Genomic DNA, 17,348 nt, shown 5'->3' on the forward strand with positions numbered 1-17,348 from the left:
GCACCGCCACGTTGGCGAGATGGCAAGCTCAGTGATGCTTATTACCACGGCACAGAGAGCCTTTGAGTCTAAACAAGATGACCAACGCTCGCTTGGCCTGGGGCTCATACGACGTCACTCCGTAGGATGGTGTTACCACCTAGTGAGAGCCTGTCCCGTCAGAGCTGCTCCTTTGTTACAGGAGTCCGAACAGCATGGCTGTGTTGTTAGGTTATGAGGACAAATACTTTTTAGAATAAGGCTCATCTGTCTGGAGCAAAGACAAGGGCGCATCCACATGTCGGGAGCACGGTCCCACGCGCCTTGAGCGATCCAGGGAGACAGACGTCGCAGGGGGTGGGGTCACGGTCCCCAGAAGATACCAGGGCCTGGTCCCTGGAACCCAACAGACTTGCCTGGGGCTCGGGCTCCAGGGTCAATGTGTGGGCCAGTCCCTTTCTGTCGTTCAAGTCAAAACCAAAGGTGAAGTTCTCGGGAAAGGATGGAAGGGAGTCAAGCCTCGGGGGTGATGATTTGGGCTAGTTTCTGTTTTAACACGTCGGCACGTAATACGTTTGTTGCTGTCTGATGAGATCTTATAAACTGGTAAGACATGTACAAACGCAGAATTTGCCACCCTAACTCTCGAGAGCTCAGTGGTTTAAGTACACGCACGCCGTCTGTAGCCGGCCCTACTGTCTGTCCCCTGGACTCTCTTCATCTTGCGACGCTGAGGCTCTGTCCCCACCGAACACCAGCTCCCCCGCTCCCACGCCCGGCCCAGCCCCCATGCACCGAACCCCCCCAGTCCCCGCCCCCCCCCCCCCCCCCCGTCCCCAGCCTCCCCACCTCAGCCCCCGGCCCACCCCCACGCACCGAGCTCCCCCCAGTCCACCGATGGATCCAGCCGGGCGCCCCTACACTTCCTCTTTAAGGCTGAATTGTGTGTGCAGACCGCACACGTCTATCTGTCCGTCCATCAGTGGGCACTCGGGTGGCCCGCTCCTTCTGGCTGGGTGAAGAATGCTGCTGTGAACATCGGAGCACAGTTAACCCTTGGGGAACCTGCTCTCTGCTCCCTGGGTGCGTGGCCGGAAGTAGGGTGCTGATGTTACTGCTGTTTTTCAAAGAATGGACGTAATTGTTCAAACGCTTCCCCGAAGTTTTAGTTTTGCATACACTCATCAGTAAGTACCATTATAGTGGCTGATCTAACACACTTATGTGGGTTTTTGGGGGAGTCCTCAACAGCTTGCAAGCATGCAGAGGGCACCTGTACTTGGGGAACGGCTGGCCCCAGGTGAGAAGCTGCCACCTGCCTGGGAACGGACTCAGGAGGTTGACACGGACCCGCGACCCCCTGCAGGTGGGTCAGGGGTGACCCCTGGTTTCTGGCTGGCACAATCGGGTGGGGTGTGGAGATCGGTCTGGTCCAGTGGAGTCGAGGTGGCCGTGGGGCACCCCCGTGGAGACGGCTTCTAGATGTTTGGCCGTAGGGTCTGGAGCCTAGAAGGAGGGGTGGCTGTAGCTAGAAACTCAGGGGTCATTAGCCGGGTGGGTCTCCTGTCCCCAGCTGGGTCTGGAGTTCCAGGAGGCCAGGGACGGGGTGGGATGCACATTACCTGGAGGTGGGAGCCCCATCAATACCTGGAGGGCGTGTGGGTCCGGGTGACACCGCCATAACCTTGTGGCAACAACCGGCCCCTGTTGGGAAGGAGGCCACGGTCGTGAAGCACAGGGCTGGTGGGAGTGGCTGCTGGGGCGGCCAGGGGCCCGGGCAGCTCTGTTCGCCTTGGTGAGACCCACTTACAGCACAGGACCCTCAAGGACCAGGGCAGCCTTCCTCGCGCCTACTGACCTTAACAAGCTCCCTCGTGGGCTTGGGGGCGCACAGCCCCAGGAGACCGCTTACAGCTCCGCCCACAGCCCCGCCCACAGCCCCAAGAGCCCCCCCCATGGCCTCGCCCACAGCCCCATGGGCTCCCGGTAACCTGCCCCCACAGCTCCTGGAGCCCACCTGCAACCCACCCGAGGCAAAGCCGTGTCCCTTCTTGAGCCAGCTCCACTGTCACCCACCTACAAAAGGGGCCAGAAGCCGTGCCCAGCTGCACACGAGCCCGAGGCCGAAGGAAAAGTCAGTACCACTGACCCTGTCTGTACCTCGAATGCTCATATTTTGGTCACCATGCATGCTTCCGTTAATTTTGAATTTTTACTTTTTATTTTATAAATACAAAATATTAATTAAACACAAAATAAAATAAATTAAGTTTATTTATTTTTGAGAGAGAGAGAGAGAGAGAGAGAGGGACAGAGCGTGAGTGGGGGAGGGGCAGAGAGAGAAGGAGACACAGAACCCGAAGCAGGCTCCAGGCTCCAGGCTCCAGGCTCCGAGCTGTCAGCACAGAGCCCGACGCGGGGCTCTGACGGTGAGATCACGACCTGAGCCAAAGTTGGACCCTTAGCTAACTGAGCCACCCAGGTGCCCCCAATTTTGGCTTTTTAAAAGCATTAGAATCACCTTAATGACAGAGATCTTTTGGCAGCCTCTTAAATTTGACATGGGGATGGCGTGTGTTTCTCTGGCCTCACTTTTCCTGTCCTGGAAAAGCCTGAGAGCTGCCTGGCACCTCACCCGATCCGCACACGTGTGCCCGCGTTCAGGTGACCGGTGGCCTCGTGGCCTCTGTAATGGTGACATCACGGTTTTGCATTCTCCGGGTTTCAGCTCAGACGTGCCAGCCTCAGGTGGCCTGCACACCACGACCCTGCCCCCGGTATTTGCAAAAATTGCCCGCTGCCCGCCGTCCAGCAGAAGGCGGCTTTGTGGGGACAGGGACCCTGACGGCGTGGCTCGTAACCGAGTCCGCAGTGGCCGGGGTGGCCTGACGCTGAGCCTCCTGTAAATGTGTCATGAAGGAACAACAGCCAGCGGTCGTCCAGTGCTCGCCGTGCGCCAGTCCCCCGGCCGATCTTCACGGGAACCTTCACTGTCGTTGTAGACCCCGTTTCACAGAAGGGGACACTGAGCCAAAGGGCAGACGTAGAAGTTGCCTAAGGCCCTACAGCAGGTGAGCGGCGAAGCGGGGAGCGGACGCTGGGCCGCCTGGCTCACAGCGGGACATTTGGGGCCAGCCCGTGCACTCTTAGCTGCTGTCCCACGTCCACCTGTCTCCCTGACCAATCGTGATGACCCGCAGACGTCCCCTGGGGAGGGAGCAAAGTAGCCGCAATGCTGCCTCCCGTCGGGAACAGAGGAAGAACACGTTGAGCTCCGGTCCGGTGCACCTGCCGCCTCGGGGTCTGCTCGCGGTGGGGAAAAGGGCGCGGGGGTCCCCATCCTGAAGGACGCGGACACCCAGTTGTGGTTTCCTCCTTCCCTCCAGGACCTCAGAGGAGGAGACAGCATTCAGCACACACCTGGGCCTCGGGGACTTGGGCTGGTGGGCCGGGCCCACGGAGCCCCAGCTCGGCCTTTACTCCAGACGGTAACAGCTGCTGCCGTGGCTTACCACGAGAGATCTTTCTGGGACCCTGTCATGTGCTGCCCCCACCATCAGCCGTTGCTTCCGTGCCGAGCGCTTTAGCTGTATTAGCTCATTTAATTCTATTCTGTGATGAAGTATCCCCACCCCTGTGGTTCAGTCACTTGCTGGGCCCCCCCGCAGGCGAGTGGTGAAGCTGGCTGTCCAAACCAGGCCCTGTCCCTGTAGAGGCGCCCCCGCTTGGGTCACAGTAGAAGTGGGATAAAAAGGGTCTGGGGGACCTGGAGAGCAGGTCCCAGGGGCCGTGGCCCTGGGAGGTTCCGGAAGTGGGTCCCGCCTTACCTCAGGCTCCATGCCTGTACCTGAGGGCAGCGTTCTGGGCCCAGGTTCCACGAGTGACCGTGAGGAGGCATCGGGGGTGGACCCGGGGCGGGGTGCACTCCCGCTCACCTTCCTGTCGCCCTTGGAGGCGCTGGTGGGGGGGCGGGGCCATGTCCCAGCCACAAGGCAGGTCCTAGGCCTCAACTGGCCCCACCCGGGAGCTGCCCTCCCCTCCGGGAATTCTTTTCTCCCGGCTTCCCACCATCTGCTTTCCTCCGCATCACCTCCACCTCTGTGCTGCCCCTCAAGCCAGCTGCTGCCCGGACGAGGACACGAGCTCACGCTTCTGGGCTTTCGCTAACCTCCCTGCTTGGGGTGCGCTCCCTCCCTGCCTGCCTGGCGGGTCGCCCCTGCTCGCAGCCCCCTCCATCTCTGCGGGGCTTCTCTGAACCCTCCCCCACGTCCTCTCCTCCGCTGCCCCCCAAGGCCCTTCCTGTCCCCTCCTGTGATGGCTGAAGTGGCCTCTCTAGTGACTTGAAGAAGCTGCAAATCCTCTGTTCCCGCAGCTCGATCCCCTGGTGACCCAGCGGGCCTTGGGGACGGCGTGGGATCAATAGAACACTGCGGGAGCTCTGAGGCTGTGTCGCAAGTAGCCCTTCAGCTTTTCCCCAGCCTCCTGGAAGGTGGCTCTGGGACCGGGAGGAACCCAGCCACACGCAGAGGCCCGGTGTGGGTGGCGGGGGCAGGGGGACAGCCCAGCTCGGCCCCCAGCCAGCACCACCTTCCCGCCACGGAGAGCGCCGTCCCAGACCCCGCGTCCAGTCGAGCCTTCAGATGACCCCCCCAGCCCCAGCTGCCGTGACCGTGACCTCACGAGAGAGACTCCAGCTGGACCCCGTCGGCCCCCCAGACTTTGAAATGTAACAGAAACTGTTTCAAGCCATTAAATTTCGGCGCGATTGTTCCGGGGCAGCGGACAACTGGACTGCAGACCGCGTGTCCCCGAGGGCAGGGCTTGTGTCCCTCCTGTCCCTCCGGTCCCTGCCCGGGCTCCAGTGAGGACCGAGTGCTCCTCAGATTCCCCTTGAGTGCACGAATGAAACCCGTCGAGACTCACTGTTCACCCTGAGATAGAAGAAATTTATTAGCAAGAGGTAATCAGGAAACATATATTTTTACAAAAATGGAAATTTCTTTTTTCCAAACAAGCTGTAAGTGGAAATATTTTAGGACTAGGAATAGAATTCTCATACCACTAAGGTATTGCTTACAGCAGGAGCAGCCTGTGTGCCGTCCTGGGGCACGCCAGCCGCGCGGAGCTGACCGCGCTCTCCCCGCCGCACGGCGTCACAGCACGTGGGGGTATTCGCGGAACGGGCGCTGCCGGACTCCTGCTGGAAGGCGCTCGGACGGGACTGCGGTGTGTGCAACACAGACACTCACTGATTTCCTAGCTCTACGGCGTGGCACTATTTTCACAAAGCGAACAGACTCGGAGCATCTCAACGTAAGCTGGCGGTGACCGTGAGGCGGCTACGAGACGAGTGACATTCTCTGGGTCCCCGACTTGCGGCGGATGCCGGGCAGCGGCCGGCAGAAGTCGATGCGACTCTGCGTCGTGACTCCGTTCCCCTGGGGACGCTCCGGGGCCTCGGCCGGGTTCACGGAGACCCTGGTGTGGTCCCCAGAGCAGGGAGCACGTGGGGCCCGCACAAGGTGGTGTGCTGGTGTCGCGGGGCGTGGTTCTCAGCGGAGAGGACCCCCTCCGTCCAGGTTACCGGGAGACGGAGAGTTCTGACCCCTGTGGTTTTGGCTGAAAAAGCTGCTTTGGAAACTGGCATCGCCGTCAGCGGGAAGATCCGTGGATGACTGGACTTCAGGGTGCGGTCCCCGCCCGCCTCCCCCCACCCCCCCACCCCCCCGTTATGACGACTACATGGAACATGCTGGGAGGGCACCCGGGGGGGGGGCCGCCTCAGCCCGGGGACGGGGGGGGAGGCCTGGGCCGCGGAAGGACAGAAGCGGGTGGCGCCCAGGCTGGCGTCTGCACGGGCTCCGTCTCCCCGTCCGAGGGAGTGGGGGGCTGGGAAGGCCACGGACGCGGCTGGAAAGAAACAGGCACTGCGGGGGGCGGGGGCTGGGGGCGGGGCGGGAGCGGAGGCTCCTGTTCCGGTTCTACGGGGATCTAAGAACGAGAACGGATTGGTATTCTTGGAGAAGCACATACTAAAGAGGAGAATCCAGGAACCAGACAATTATGTACACATCACACCGCGTGTGTCCGTGGGGCGCCGGGGCCGGGCCGGGCCGGCTTCAGGTGGGGAGTTTGGGCTCCATTCGCAGGGAAGACTCATAGAGGCTCTCCTCGTCCATGACGAAGGACTGGTCCAGCAGGTACTGGGTCACCTGGCGAGAGGAAGGCGGGGCAAGTGGCAGGCGGTGGGGACACGGGGCCCCCGCGGGGGTGGGGCGAACGCGTCTGAGCCAGCGCTGCGTCTTCACGTGGGCCGGCTATTATTACTGACTGCCGCCTGACGGGGACGTGAAGTCACGTGTGGCCGACGTCACCCTTGGCCGAACTCTAGGTGAAGCATTTGGGGCTCGTACTTTGGAAAAAACCCTCTAAGATGTCAGTCGTAGGACCTAGGTGGCGAGGGGGTCATGTGTTCTTTCAGCGTTCATGCCGAATACACATCAGGCTGAGCGACATTCACCCCGAGAGGAGAAAGGGGAAACCGAGGCCGCGCTCCCGGCCTCGCACGGCTCGCTCCGGGGCGGGATCGCGGAGCGGACACAATCACCCTTCCGTCCGCCCTCCCGCGTCACCTGCTGGATTCCTACAAGTAAAGGTGCTTCGAGGGGCAGCTCCCAAGCCGCACGGGCAGCCCCGCTTCGCCAAGTTCTCCTCAAGGCTCTCTCAGTTGTCGCTTGCTTGGAACCAAAGCCTCGTGATTATTATTATTATTATTATTTTGCTCCGAAACCCAGGGCAGGAGGAAAACCACACCACAAACGGCTGCACTCGGCCGGGGGACTTTCCACCGCGAGCCCTTCCCAGCTCTGAACTTTGTAACTAGGGGGCGTCACTTTCCAAAAAGATGCTGTAAACGCTGCCTCTCTTGGCTGGGAGGGGGCCCAGACGGGACCTCCAGCCGTCCCAGGGCAGGTGCAAATCAGACGGGAGCGGCAAGCTCAGCGCCAGCCGTGGAGCGGGGAGAAGTCCCCGCCGGTCGGGGCAGAGGGAAGGCTTCTTGGAGACGCTGGCGTTCGCGCGGGGCCCCGGGGGGTCGGGGGATGAGAGGGGCTGGGTGTGCAGGGAGGGGTACGGACTGACGGACGGAGTGCGTGCCCGAGTGACGGCCCGGGTGACGGGGACAGTGCGTCCGGCTTACCTTCACCTGGTGTTCTATTTTATAGGCAGTCTGCTGGAACTGGCGGATCTCCCGGATGATGTGAGAAATCTGCGAGGACGAGGACACGTCAAGAAGACAGTTTGCTCTCTCGGGCTCCCCCAGCCCCTCCGCTCCGCGGCACGGACGGGGCACCGGCAGCCAAGCCCGAAGTCGGTCTCTTAGCTCACACACACGCCGCCTCCCGAGAGCCCCCGTGGAGGCACGCGGCCTCCCTCGCCCCAGCGATCCGTGTCCAGGGGGACACTAGTAAAAAGTCTACGGGTCGATTACGTGACAGAAAAAGCACCATTCGGTCGGAGAGGGCAGGCTGTCCAACATCCCGAAACGGTGCCCACGTCTCGGCAAAAGCCGGGCACCTGCCACGTTCTGCGTGCCCACTGTGCGTGGGTGCGGGGGCCCCGTCCTGTCACCAGGACGGTGCTTCTGGCTTGCGGGTGACAGAGAAGCCCTCCTAGGGAGCCCCGTGTCGACTGGAAACCGCATCACGCAGAACCCATTCGAGGGTGTCGTGAGAAAGGGCGGGGGGGAGCCACGACACCGGCCCGGCGCTCTCCTTCCACTCGGGAGGGGCTGCCTACGGATTCTGTCTGCCACTGGCTTCGCGTGGCCGGCTCTGCCCCTCCCCCGCAGGGTGACCTCGGGTGGGCCACGGAGCCCCGCGAGCCCCAGGCTGCTCCTCTGTGAGCGGGGGCGACCCCTCAGGGGGCTCTGTCCGAGGGAGCGCGGTAAGGCTGGCCGGGGGCCCGCCCGGTGCTGTCTGCCTCTCTGCCTCTCCGGGACCCGCGGCGGCTCTCGCCGGAGAAGCCAGCTCCAGGCTGCCGGGTGCGAGTGCTCGATCGCAGGCCAGGCGGTCCCGGGACTCAGCCCGGGTTTTGACGCGCCCCTGCCCTGCCCCGGGAAACTCACCATCCTCATCTTGGAGAAGTTGACCAGGCCGTCCTCCGTGTAATTGGGCGTCCCCTCTTCGATAAAGGCCAGGTCAGTGAGGTACATCCCCAGGTAAGGGACACAGGGCGGGTCACAACTTCGAAGCAAATGGCATTAGACAAACGTTTTTCATTTGAAAACACGGGCGTCTACGGAAACAGAACACCCTGCATGCATGTGCTGGAGGCCTGGGGTTGCCAGCCGCCTCAGGGTCAGTCCTCTGGGGCGATGGGCCACGGGCCAGAAAGCCCTCCCCCACCCGTCCGCTCTCCGACCCGGATGCAGGCTTTGGGCTCCACGGCCGGCCCCCTCCCAGCCCCCTCGCCTGACTCCCCCGTGAAACTCTCCACGCAGCCCTGCTCTAGACCCACCCCCCAGGGGACCTGCCAGCCCCCACCCCATTCTGCCAGCCATGCTACCCAGCCCCCCGGTGTCGTTCTGCTCCTTGACACTCCTCCTCTGCCTCGACCGGCCGCTTGCCCCACGGGATCTCCTGCCCACCTGAGCACCGGGGTCCCGGAGCAGGAAACCCTGGCCCTCGAGGTCCCCTCCTACAAGTGGCTTCTAAGCAGGGGGCTGGGGGACAGCGTCCCTAACAAGTGACCTCTTGCGGAGGGAGCATTTTGGGAGACACGACCCAGCAGTGGTGGACCACGCCGCTCCGACTTGGGGGGCTGCTGGTACATCTTCATCACAGGGTATCGCCCTGGAGCCTCTGGGCGGGGCCCCAGAAAGGGGCCGATTTTGTGTGGGTCTTGCGGCCACCGTGCTCTGGCAGAGCTCCGGGTCGTGCCCCTGACGGTGCCCCGCAGCCTCCTCTCAGCGCAGCGCAGCACGCAGACACGGCCAGTCTGGCCGCGCGCACTTGCGGGGGCAGGTGACCCCCGCTCCTCGACCTCTGACCTTGTCTCCTTGAGGCCACGCAGCAACCCGCCACTCCGGAAGAAGGAGAGGCAGGGAGGTCTGTGGGGCAAGAACAGAAACCCAGCCTCTGCCCCTCGCCTGCTAGGCGTGTGACCCTTGACCCGAGGGTCAAGCCGCCCTCACACGATGGGGCTGATTGCCCAGACAGGTCTAGGAGGTCAGGTTAGGTGATGCGCCCACGCTACATGAAGTAGCATGGCTGCACGCGGGGAAAAACACATCCGGTTTTCGTCCGGCGGTCGTACGGCTTTGACGCCTTCTGACACTGGCCATTGTCCTCCCCTGTTGCTTTCTTTTTTGGACAAACGGCAACAGGTCTCAGGATGGGTGTTGGCAAATACCAGGATCCCTGCCAGAAGCGAGAAACCGCTTTGTTTTCACCGGGTCTGTTTATCGTGGCAACCTCGTATTCGTGGTTCCCCGTTTACTGTTCTGACACGCTTTTCCTTCTTACTTCAATTTACCTCGGGGAAAACGTGAGTTAATTATAAGGAAGCTACGGAGAGCGGATCCCGCCGGCACATGAGCAGCAAAGCTGGGATGGAGGTGGGCCCGGGGGTGAGGGAGACCGTGGCCAGAGTTGTTTTCTGACCTGTAGGTCTTGACTCTTTCTTGGGTGGTGAAAATACGTTCAGCGTTGATCAGCTTTTTAAAGAACGAAAACAACAACAACCCAGAAGTAGAATAAAAGAAAGTATCTGAGTTGGTTACACGGGCCAAAAGCACATGTTGTTTTGTGAAACTTTTGTTGCTGTTTGCATGTATGTATTTGTGGGGAAAAAAAAGTGTTCTTACTGGGTTGTGATTTAAAAAAACAAACAAACAAGACACACAGGGTCCTGCGGGACCACACGGTCTGTGACTGTCACAGGTCAGGCTCTCCGACCCCGCCCATCATCCTCCAAGTCTGGGCGGCAGGTGGGACTTAGTCGGGAGACGGAGAAGCAACTCTGTGGCCAGCGCTGGGGGGGGGGGGGGGTTCACCCGCCAGCGGCTTCCGAGAGGGGCTTCCCAGCTCGCCCGCTATTTCTGCTCTTGACGGTGACTAGGAACGCGGAGGGCCGGAAGGACCCCCCGTCTTGGGGGGAGGGGAGGGGGGACCGGGGCCACAGGGAAGGAACACGCAGAGCGTTCCCGGAGGCCGTACAGGGTCTCCGACTGCCCAGAGCGGTGGGAAGTCAGGGGTTCCTCTGATCGTGGACGTGTATCCCCTGATGCGTTTACCGGGCTCAGGAGCCCTCTGTAGGACGGTGGCGGGTGGGCGCCTGGAGTCACAGCCCCATCACTGCTCTGTCCCTGGTCACCGCCTTCCGGGCGAGGCGCCTGGAAGGAGGGGCCCAGGGAAGCGCACACACGGTTAGTGCACGCGCGTGCACACGGCAAGCCCATCCGCGTAACCAGACAACCGGCCCCGACCCAGAGCCGTGCTGGTCGGCGCGTGGGGCTGCCGACGTGGCGCTGGGCGCTGGGGGCAGGCGTGGGGAGCACGGGGCTGTGGAGGGTCCCGGAAGGCTGCCACTGTGTGGGGACCCAGCGGGAGCGCCTGAACGAAAGGGACACACGCGGAGGGCTCCTTGTAGGCCACGCCCCTGTGACCCCTGGCCGGCTCTGGACTCCCCGTGTGGGCATTTTCATCCCCCTCGGGCGGGGTCCGGCCCTGCCCTGGCTCAGGGCGGATGCGGGGCGGCTTCCTCTCCTCACAGACCCCCTCACCCGCCTGTAACCTGCTGTTTTAGGGAAGAGACAAAAACGCCCCGCTTCCCATTCTAAACACGGCCTCTGGTTTTCCAGGCAGCGCCTGGATGCGGGAAGCCGCCTCCTGGTGACACTGGCATCTAGGCCTTGCCTGGGATTGTCTGGGGTCCCCCACCATCTTCCAAGAAATTCTTGATGACGTCATGTGGGAGGGGAGATCACGTGGTCCCAGCAGCTGAAAGCTCCCTGTGGCTGCCTGACCGGCCGGCCACCAAGGGGTCAGCCCTTCCTCCTCCGCCCTGCCCCAGCGTGGGGAGTTCAGCTCTCCTCGCTCCGCCCTGTCCCAGCCTGGGGAGTGGCCCTCTCTCTCACACGCCTCGCTGCCCCTGTTTAGGGATCTCCTCTCCCTCCCAAGAGGGTGTGAGGGGCACTCGGGCTGGCCACGTGGGCTGGAGCCCCAGTTCTGGCATGCAGTGCGAGAAATGAGGTGCTCAGATTTTGGGGGAAAAATTGCAGTGGGGCCAGGAGTGGGGGTGGGGGTCGCAGTCCACTCTCGTTTTGCCACCAGGGCACCCACTGCTCTGTGGTCTCGGCAGGAGACTAGGCTCTGCTGTGTGGTCACGAGCAGAAAATACAGGTGGAAACGAGTGTGTGGCCTGGTGGCCACCCCTGGGCCCCTCGCGTCCACACGGATGGATTTTGTCCCTTGCGAAGGGCGGGTGGCGACGGGCTGGTGGTCAGCGAGCCGCCTGGGTCCCCCACAGCCCTCTGCTCAGGGCGGCCGCAGCCCGCGGGGAGCGTGGCCCCGCGTTCCTCCAAACGAGGGCTTCCCATCAAAGCAGAGCCCGAGTACAGATTTGCCAACGTGTGCTGGGTTCAGATTAGGCCGGTGGGCAATCCCAGAATTGACCCCAGCGGGGCTGGTGACCAAATGCTACTGAGGACTTGACTTCCTGGCCACGTTTTGCTGCACGGAACCGGAAGGGTGGTCTCTGGGCTCGGGGAATGAGGAGGGCAGACGGGGGCATGCTCGGGGGCCCTGGGCAGGGGACTGGGGGCGCACAGGGCACGCGCTGTCGGTGGGCCCGGGGGGATTTAAGAGTGTGGCTGAGGGGAGGGGAGTAGGACGTAGGGGTGAAGTCTCCGCCGGGAAAGGCCATTCACTAGCCTGCGTGCGGGCACGAAACCTTTCCAGTGACGGGCTACACAGGAGGCCCCGTCCGGGCAGGCCACCGGCTGTGCTCAAGACTGACCTCTCCCTTCCTTCCTGTGACCACTGTCCCCCCCTCTGCTGAGACAGGACCCCGGGGTTCACACAGCACAGCTCTACGGTGACTCTGGAGAAGGGGTGCAGGACACATTCGCCCCACGTCCCCCGTCTCTCCTTCCCCTGCAGGGCGTGGCCTCCGTGTGCATAAAGCGATAACCCGGTTTGCATAAAGGTCTCAGCTCCTGAATGCCTGAGGTCCCCCACCCCCTTGCAGCCCGGAGCAGAGGCGTCTGGGACAGGCTGACCGGAGCCCCCGGGAAAGAGGGAAGACGGGGGTGGGGGGTGGGGGCGGTTACCGAGACAGACCCAGGCCACGGAGGCGACGGCAGACAAGGAAGCCATGGGCGGGAGGCGGATGGAAGGGTGCCCGGCAGACGGACAGGTGGGTGAATGCGCGGTGAGGCGGCCCGCACAAGCACAGCCCACGGGCTCCGGGGGGCCCGAGCGTGACAGAGACAGCACAGATGGCGGGGCATCTGTCTGAGGACGAACACGGTGGAGATGAACGCAGCAATGGCACACGGAGGTGGTGGAAGACGGCCCGCGTGCGGCGGGAGGGAAATGAGGGCACACGGGCGGGGCGCGGGTGTGCCAAGGGCTGGACGCGGTCCCCGGGCCCCGGGGGCAGTGGCCTCGTGATTCCGCACGACAGGCGGGAGAGGCGCTCTGCAGGGAGCCGGGACTGGGGGCGGCCCCGGGGTCTCGCCAAGGACGGCAGGGACTAACGCAGAGGCCGCGGGCGCATAGCGAGCGAGCGAGTGAGCGGGGGTGACCCCAGAGCCCTCGCGCGTGAGCCTGTGGCCGCCGTGCGCCCCAAGGGGCTGAGGCCGATGCGCTGGGAGGGCCTGGGCCCTCGGGCGAACCGCAGAGCACTGGCCTTGCAGGCCGCCTGGGCCAGGGTCTGGCTCTGTCACCGCGGCCACACGGCTCTGTGACGGCCACTAGCGCCTCAGTGTCCTTGTCTGGAGGAACGGGACGGGAGGACCCGCCTCACGGTGGCGGGCCTCCTCGGGGGCGACTGCCTCTCCCGGGGACTTGGCCACGTCTGGGGGCATCTCTGGTCGTCACGACTTGGGGAAGGCACTGGCATCTGGTGGGCAGGGGCCGGGGCTGCCGCTCAACAGCCCACGTGGCACGAGACGGCCCCTCAGCGTGGCGTGGTCCTGCTCTAGTGACGACCTGCCCGCCTTGCCAGCGGTCAGGTGCGACATCGGCAAATCTGTGTTCTCCGATTCCCAGATGCCGTTTGTGCAAACCGCACCTGTTCCCATGACTAATTCTCAACGAAAACGGGAAAACGCGATCCCATTAAGTAAACACCTTGACCTCACAACCTTCCCTGATGTCGGAAACACTGAACTGTGGGGATGTGTGTGCGTCAGCGTCGAGGCGTCTGGGGCCACGGCCATCCCGCGCGCTGGGACTCGGGCGTGCTGCCCCTCCCCTCGCCGGGAACTGCCCCGGAGACTGGGATGGCTTTAGCAGACAGTGGAGGACCAAGCCGACCCACCCTAGAGGTCTGGGGAGCCCAGGGGCCGCGTGGGTAGACGGACGGACAGACAGACACACGGACCTCCTGCTGCAGCCAGACGGGGCGCGTGGAGGCCTCCGCAATGCGGTCTACGATTTGAAAAATAACGGTGACAAAATGGCACACACTTACTTTTTCAGAGCTTCTCTGAGATTCTTAAATCTGCCCTCTGATGACACAAGCTTTTGGAGCTTGTCAATCAAAGCTTTTGTCTAGAAAGAATCAGAAGCATTTACTAACGCGCGGCTCGCAGGGGCCCGAGGCACCGGCCCACGGTCCACAGGCCGCCCTCGGGCTCCGGGGCCGCCCCTGCTCTGCCTCCTCGCAGGGCAGGGCGTTTCCGGGGACCGCCCCCCAACTCCTGAAGAGTCAGCCACGGACCCTTGTCCTCTCACCCTTCAGAAGCACGGGGGTGGCGACGGGGGGGGTCTGAGTGCCGGTCTCACCCTTGCAAACACGGACCCGGATACCGGGGTGGCGGTGGGACCGGGTAACTGCAAGGGGCCCTCCGGAGCAGAGCGCAGCAGTGGCCGTGGCTTCACTTCCGTGGCCTTTCCTGTGCCCTCAACCCCAGGGATGCGGCCAAGGGTGCGGGCACAGAACCACACCTGTGTATCTCAGGACGCCGCACTAACGTAAGAATCAGGAGAAAAGATGACAGGTGAACTGATCACCTAGAAGAAAAGACCGTGATGGGGAAGAGTGAGCCCCCAGCTGAGGGTCCCGTTTGTCTGCAGGGAGCAGACGGGAGCCACGGAGGCTGCCCAGGGTCTGGCTTTGCGGTCCTTTCCCTGCCGGCCAGGGGCCCCTTGGTCTTGGCGGTCCCCGGGTCCCTCACTTATGCAACAGCGACGTGGCTTAGCGACCCCACCTCTCCAGCTCCCGCCCTCAAAATCCAGGCCGTGGCCGAGAACGGGCGCTGGAGGCCAGCTGTGCGCACATGGCCTGGAGGGGACGCTGGTCACACGGGCCGAGCACACCCCTCAGCTTTGGGCCAGACGTTCCTGAGAAATCTGCCTGCAGAAAGCGACACTGAGACTTGATTCAGAAGGGAGAAGGGACCGGGGTGTGGTCCTCGAGGGGCCCATCCAGTCTGCTTCCCCCTGGATGGGGAGCCGTCAGCTGGTCCTGACCAGCCCCGCTCAAAGCAGAAATGCGTGTGGACCTGGTGGCGGAGACACAGCCACGGGCCGTGATTCTGTGCCCCTGACGCAGCCGCCCTCAGGTACCGGCCCGCAGCAGCCTGGTGCCCACGTCAACCGCGGCCCTGGGCCTCCGCTTCTCCTGTACTTTCTAGACTTCTCTCTCCAGAGCTGGGCCCGCCCCCTCCTCCTCCCCACTCGCTTGCAGAGGAATGGCCCCGAGGCAGCCGGAGACCAGATGTGGGGGCCCAGTGTCCTGGCCCTGGGGCCACAGCAGCTCTGCACACACCCTCCGCAAGCCCACAGACACCGCTCCTGTTCCCTGGCTGGCCTCCACTTTCAATCTGGAAAATGGGAGGGTAGGCCCCGCTGGCCACTTAGCTCCGGATGAAGTATCACCATGCTAGCGGTCCTGAGGATACATGGGGGATATTCTGATGTGTGTGGGGGACTGGGTAGACACTTGGGACCGATCTGTGGCTCTGAGATGGGCACGCTCAGACTCCTTCCACATCTGTGCTCCTCTGGGGTGTCCTGCTGTCCAGGAAGGAGCTTTGCAGCCTGGGAGGCCCCTGGATATTCCCGCCGCCGCCGCTTACAAAGTGAGTTCCAGCTTGAAGCGGCCGGGCCAGGAGTTTCCGTCCTTTGGTGCTCAATGGGACCCAGGCCCCTGGGATTCTGGGCATCTCTGCCGGGAGGGTGGAAACAAGGGAGCCCTTGGAACATGTCGCTGAAACCAGAGACCGAGCAAGGGGCCGGCCTTGTTGTGTTGAGAAGGAAGGTGGTCACAGAACCTCCTGAAGGAAGATCCCATCTTCCTTCTTCACCAAACAGAATGCTTCCTGACGGCCAAGGCTGCTCCCTCCCAGAGGAGCCCCAGAGTACTGGCAGCCGAGGAGAGATTTCTGTCCCTACTGAGACACAACTGTCCTCCAGAGAGGAGACACGCAGATCCGGCAGTCACCCGCGCCGCCCCACGGAGGGGCGCCATCCGTCCTCTCCTGGAGGGGGACACCCTTTCAGAGAGGCTGGGGGAGGGAAGGAGAGAACAGGGAAACGGAGCCAGAAGTCCCTGACTGAGCCTGACTGCTCGGCTCCAGCCAAGGGCTGGCCTGGACTGGACAGAATGCTTTTCTGCTTCAGGCACATTCGAGCCAATGATAACAACTATCTGCTGGGGCTACACCTCACGCCTCTAAGACACGTGGCCGTTCCAGGGGCCTGGGGGTGGGGGTCACAAGTATCCACGGGATACCTGCAGAGACGCAGCAATCCTGCCCGGGCCGGTGCGGGCCAGGCGCCGCGCAGACGTGCAAGCTGAGGGCTGGGCGAGGCCGCCACAGGGCGTGTGAGCCCGATGTGCTTTCCGAGGCATCGCCGATGCCCGGGTCCTGAATGACATCCGAGAACGCAGGCCTGGCCGTTAGTCTTGATCTCTAACTGCCCTCCCTGTGCACCCTCTTGAGACAGCGGGAGACTTCGGGATGGTTAAGGAGGTTCCCTCCCAACTCTACAATAAGGGTGATGCTGAAGAATGAGGCCAAGAGTTACGGAGCCCCCACTGTGGTGGGAGCCTCCGGAGAAGACAGCACCGTTCTGAAGAACGGGCAGAAGAAAGACACGGGCCTGGAATGGCCATCAGACCCGCCGACAGACCCGTCTGCTCCCTGACAGGCCGAGTCGGCTCGGATGAGTTGGGGGTTCTGCAGCGGCCTGCTCAGGAATTCCCAGCACTGTGGCCACGGGCGGCCAGATGTGCCTGCGGCCTGAGTCCCTGTGCGTCCAGGCTCTGTTCTTTCCAGGAGCCCACTAACAAGCTGGCACCTTCCATTGCCCGTCCCAGCCCTGGCATCTCTGTGTGTTAGGAGGCAAGAGGCCTGGCGTCACGGGGGGCAGGAGGCACCCTGCAGTCACGCCGTCATCTGGGGCCAGAGTGACCGCACTGCAGGGAGGGCAGCATCCCAGGGCTTCCTGAGTTTGGCTGCTTTTCTAGGGAGGAGGGATGTATGGACCCGATGCCTGCTCGTGGGGGCGGAATCATGACCTGTCGCGGGCGTGAGGATGGTAAGGGGGCAGGCAATAAAGAGAACAGCGAGGCGGGCACCGTATGTAAATCCAGAGGAGACAGGCGCCCTGGAGACCCTGGGCCCCACACAGCCCACCCAGTCGTAGGACCAGACGCTGTGGCCAAGTCACTGGTATCTTTGGAGGCTTACCCTGCCCTCGGTGGCACCCATCCAGCCTCCTGCACACGTGCAGGCTGGGGTCCGGGCATACACCATGTGCACCAAGGAGGTGGCCCGAGTGCCCCACTGACCCTCCTCTTAGGGCCTCGGGGACCTCCTCGTGACCTCAGTGTAGGGAACTTCATTCCCAGGGAAGAATCATGTTCTGAGTGAATAAGGATCAAGCTCCCATTTAAGGTCACCAACTACCCATGGGTAACAGGGACCAGCGGACTCCCTGGCGGCCAGAAGGGCCAGAGAAATCAGAGACCTGGGAAGGGATCTGCAAGTTCGTCCGGCCCCGTCCCGGCGACCCTGCAGATCCAGAGTGGCATCCACCCTTCTGTCCCAACCCAAGGACAAGAGTATCGGGACCATTCCACCTTCGTCTTTGGAGCATTAATTCTCAAGTGGGAATTGAAGTCTCATGGGTCCC

The 17,348-nt window shown here is 62.7% G+C and overlaps 1 protein-coding gene across 8 annotated transcripts in view; it reads right to left on the bottom strand.

Annotated features, from left to right (window-relative positions):
- Positions 1 to 5,718: 5,718 nt before the first annotated feature.
- Positions 5,719 to 17,348, bottom strand: part of RASGRF1 (Ras protein specific guanine nucleotide releasing factor 1) — a 102,575-nt gene continuing 90,945 nt past the window's right edge. For 5 of the 8 annotated variants that reach the window (XM_042987862.1, XM_042987867.1, XM_042987868.1 and 2 more), the window contains 4 exons: positions 13,678 to 13,757; positions 8,105 to 8,222; positions 7,178 to 7,246; positions 5,719 to 6,191 (listed from right to left, as the gene is read on the bottom strand). In XM_042987862.1, the coding sequence (XP_042843796.1) occupies positions 6,099 to 6,191; positions 7,178 to 7,246; positions 8,105 to 8,222; positions 13,678 to 13,757 (360 nt within the window). In that variant the 3' untranslated portion in view covers positions 5,719 to 6,098. The other 3 variants (XM_042987865.1, XM_042987863.1, XM_042987864.1) reach the window with 3 other exon arrangements.

This window comes from Panthera tigris, chromosome B3 (assembly GCF_018350195.1).
Source record: "Panthera tigris isolate Pti1 chromosome B3, P.tigris_Pti1_mat1.1, whole genome shotgun sequence".
In the NCBI taxonomy this organism is placed as follows: Eukaryota; Metazoa; Chordata; class Mammalia; order Carnivora; family Felidae; genus Panthera; species Panthera tigris.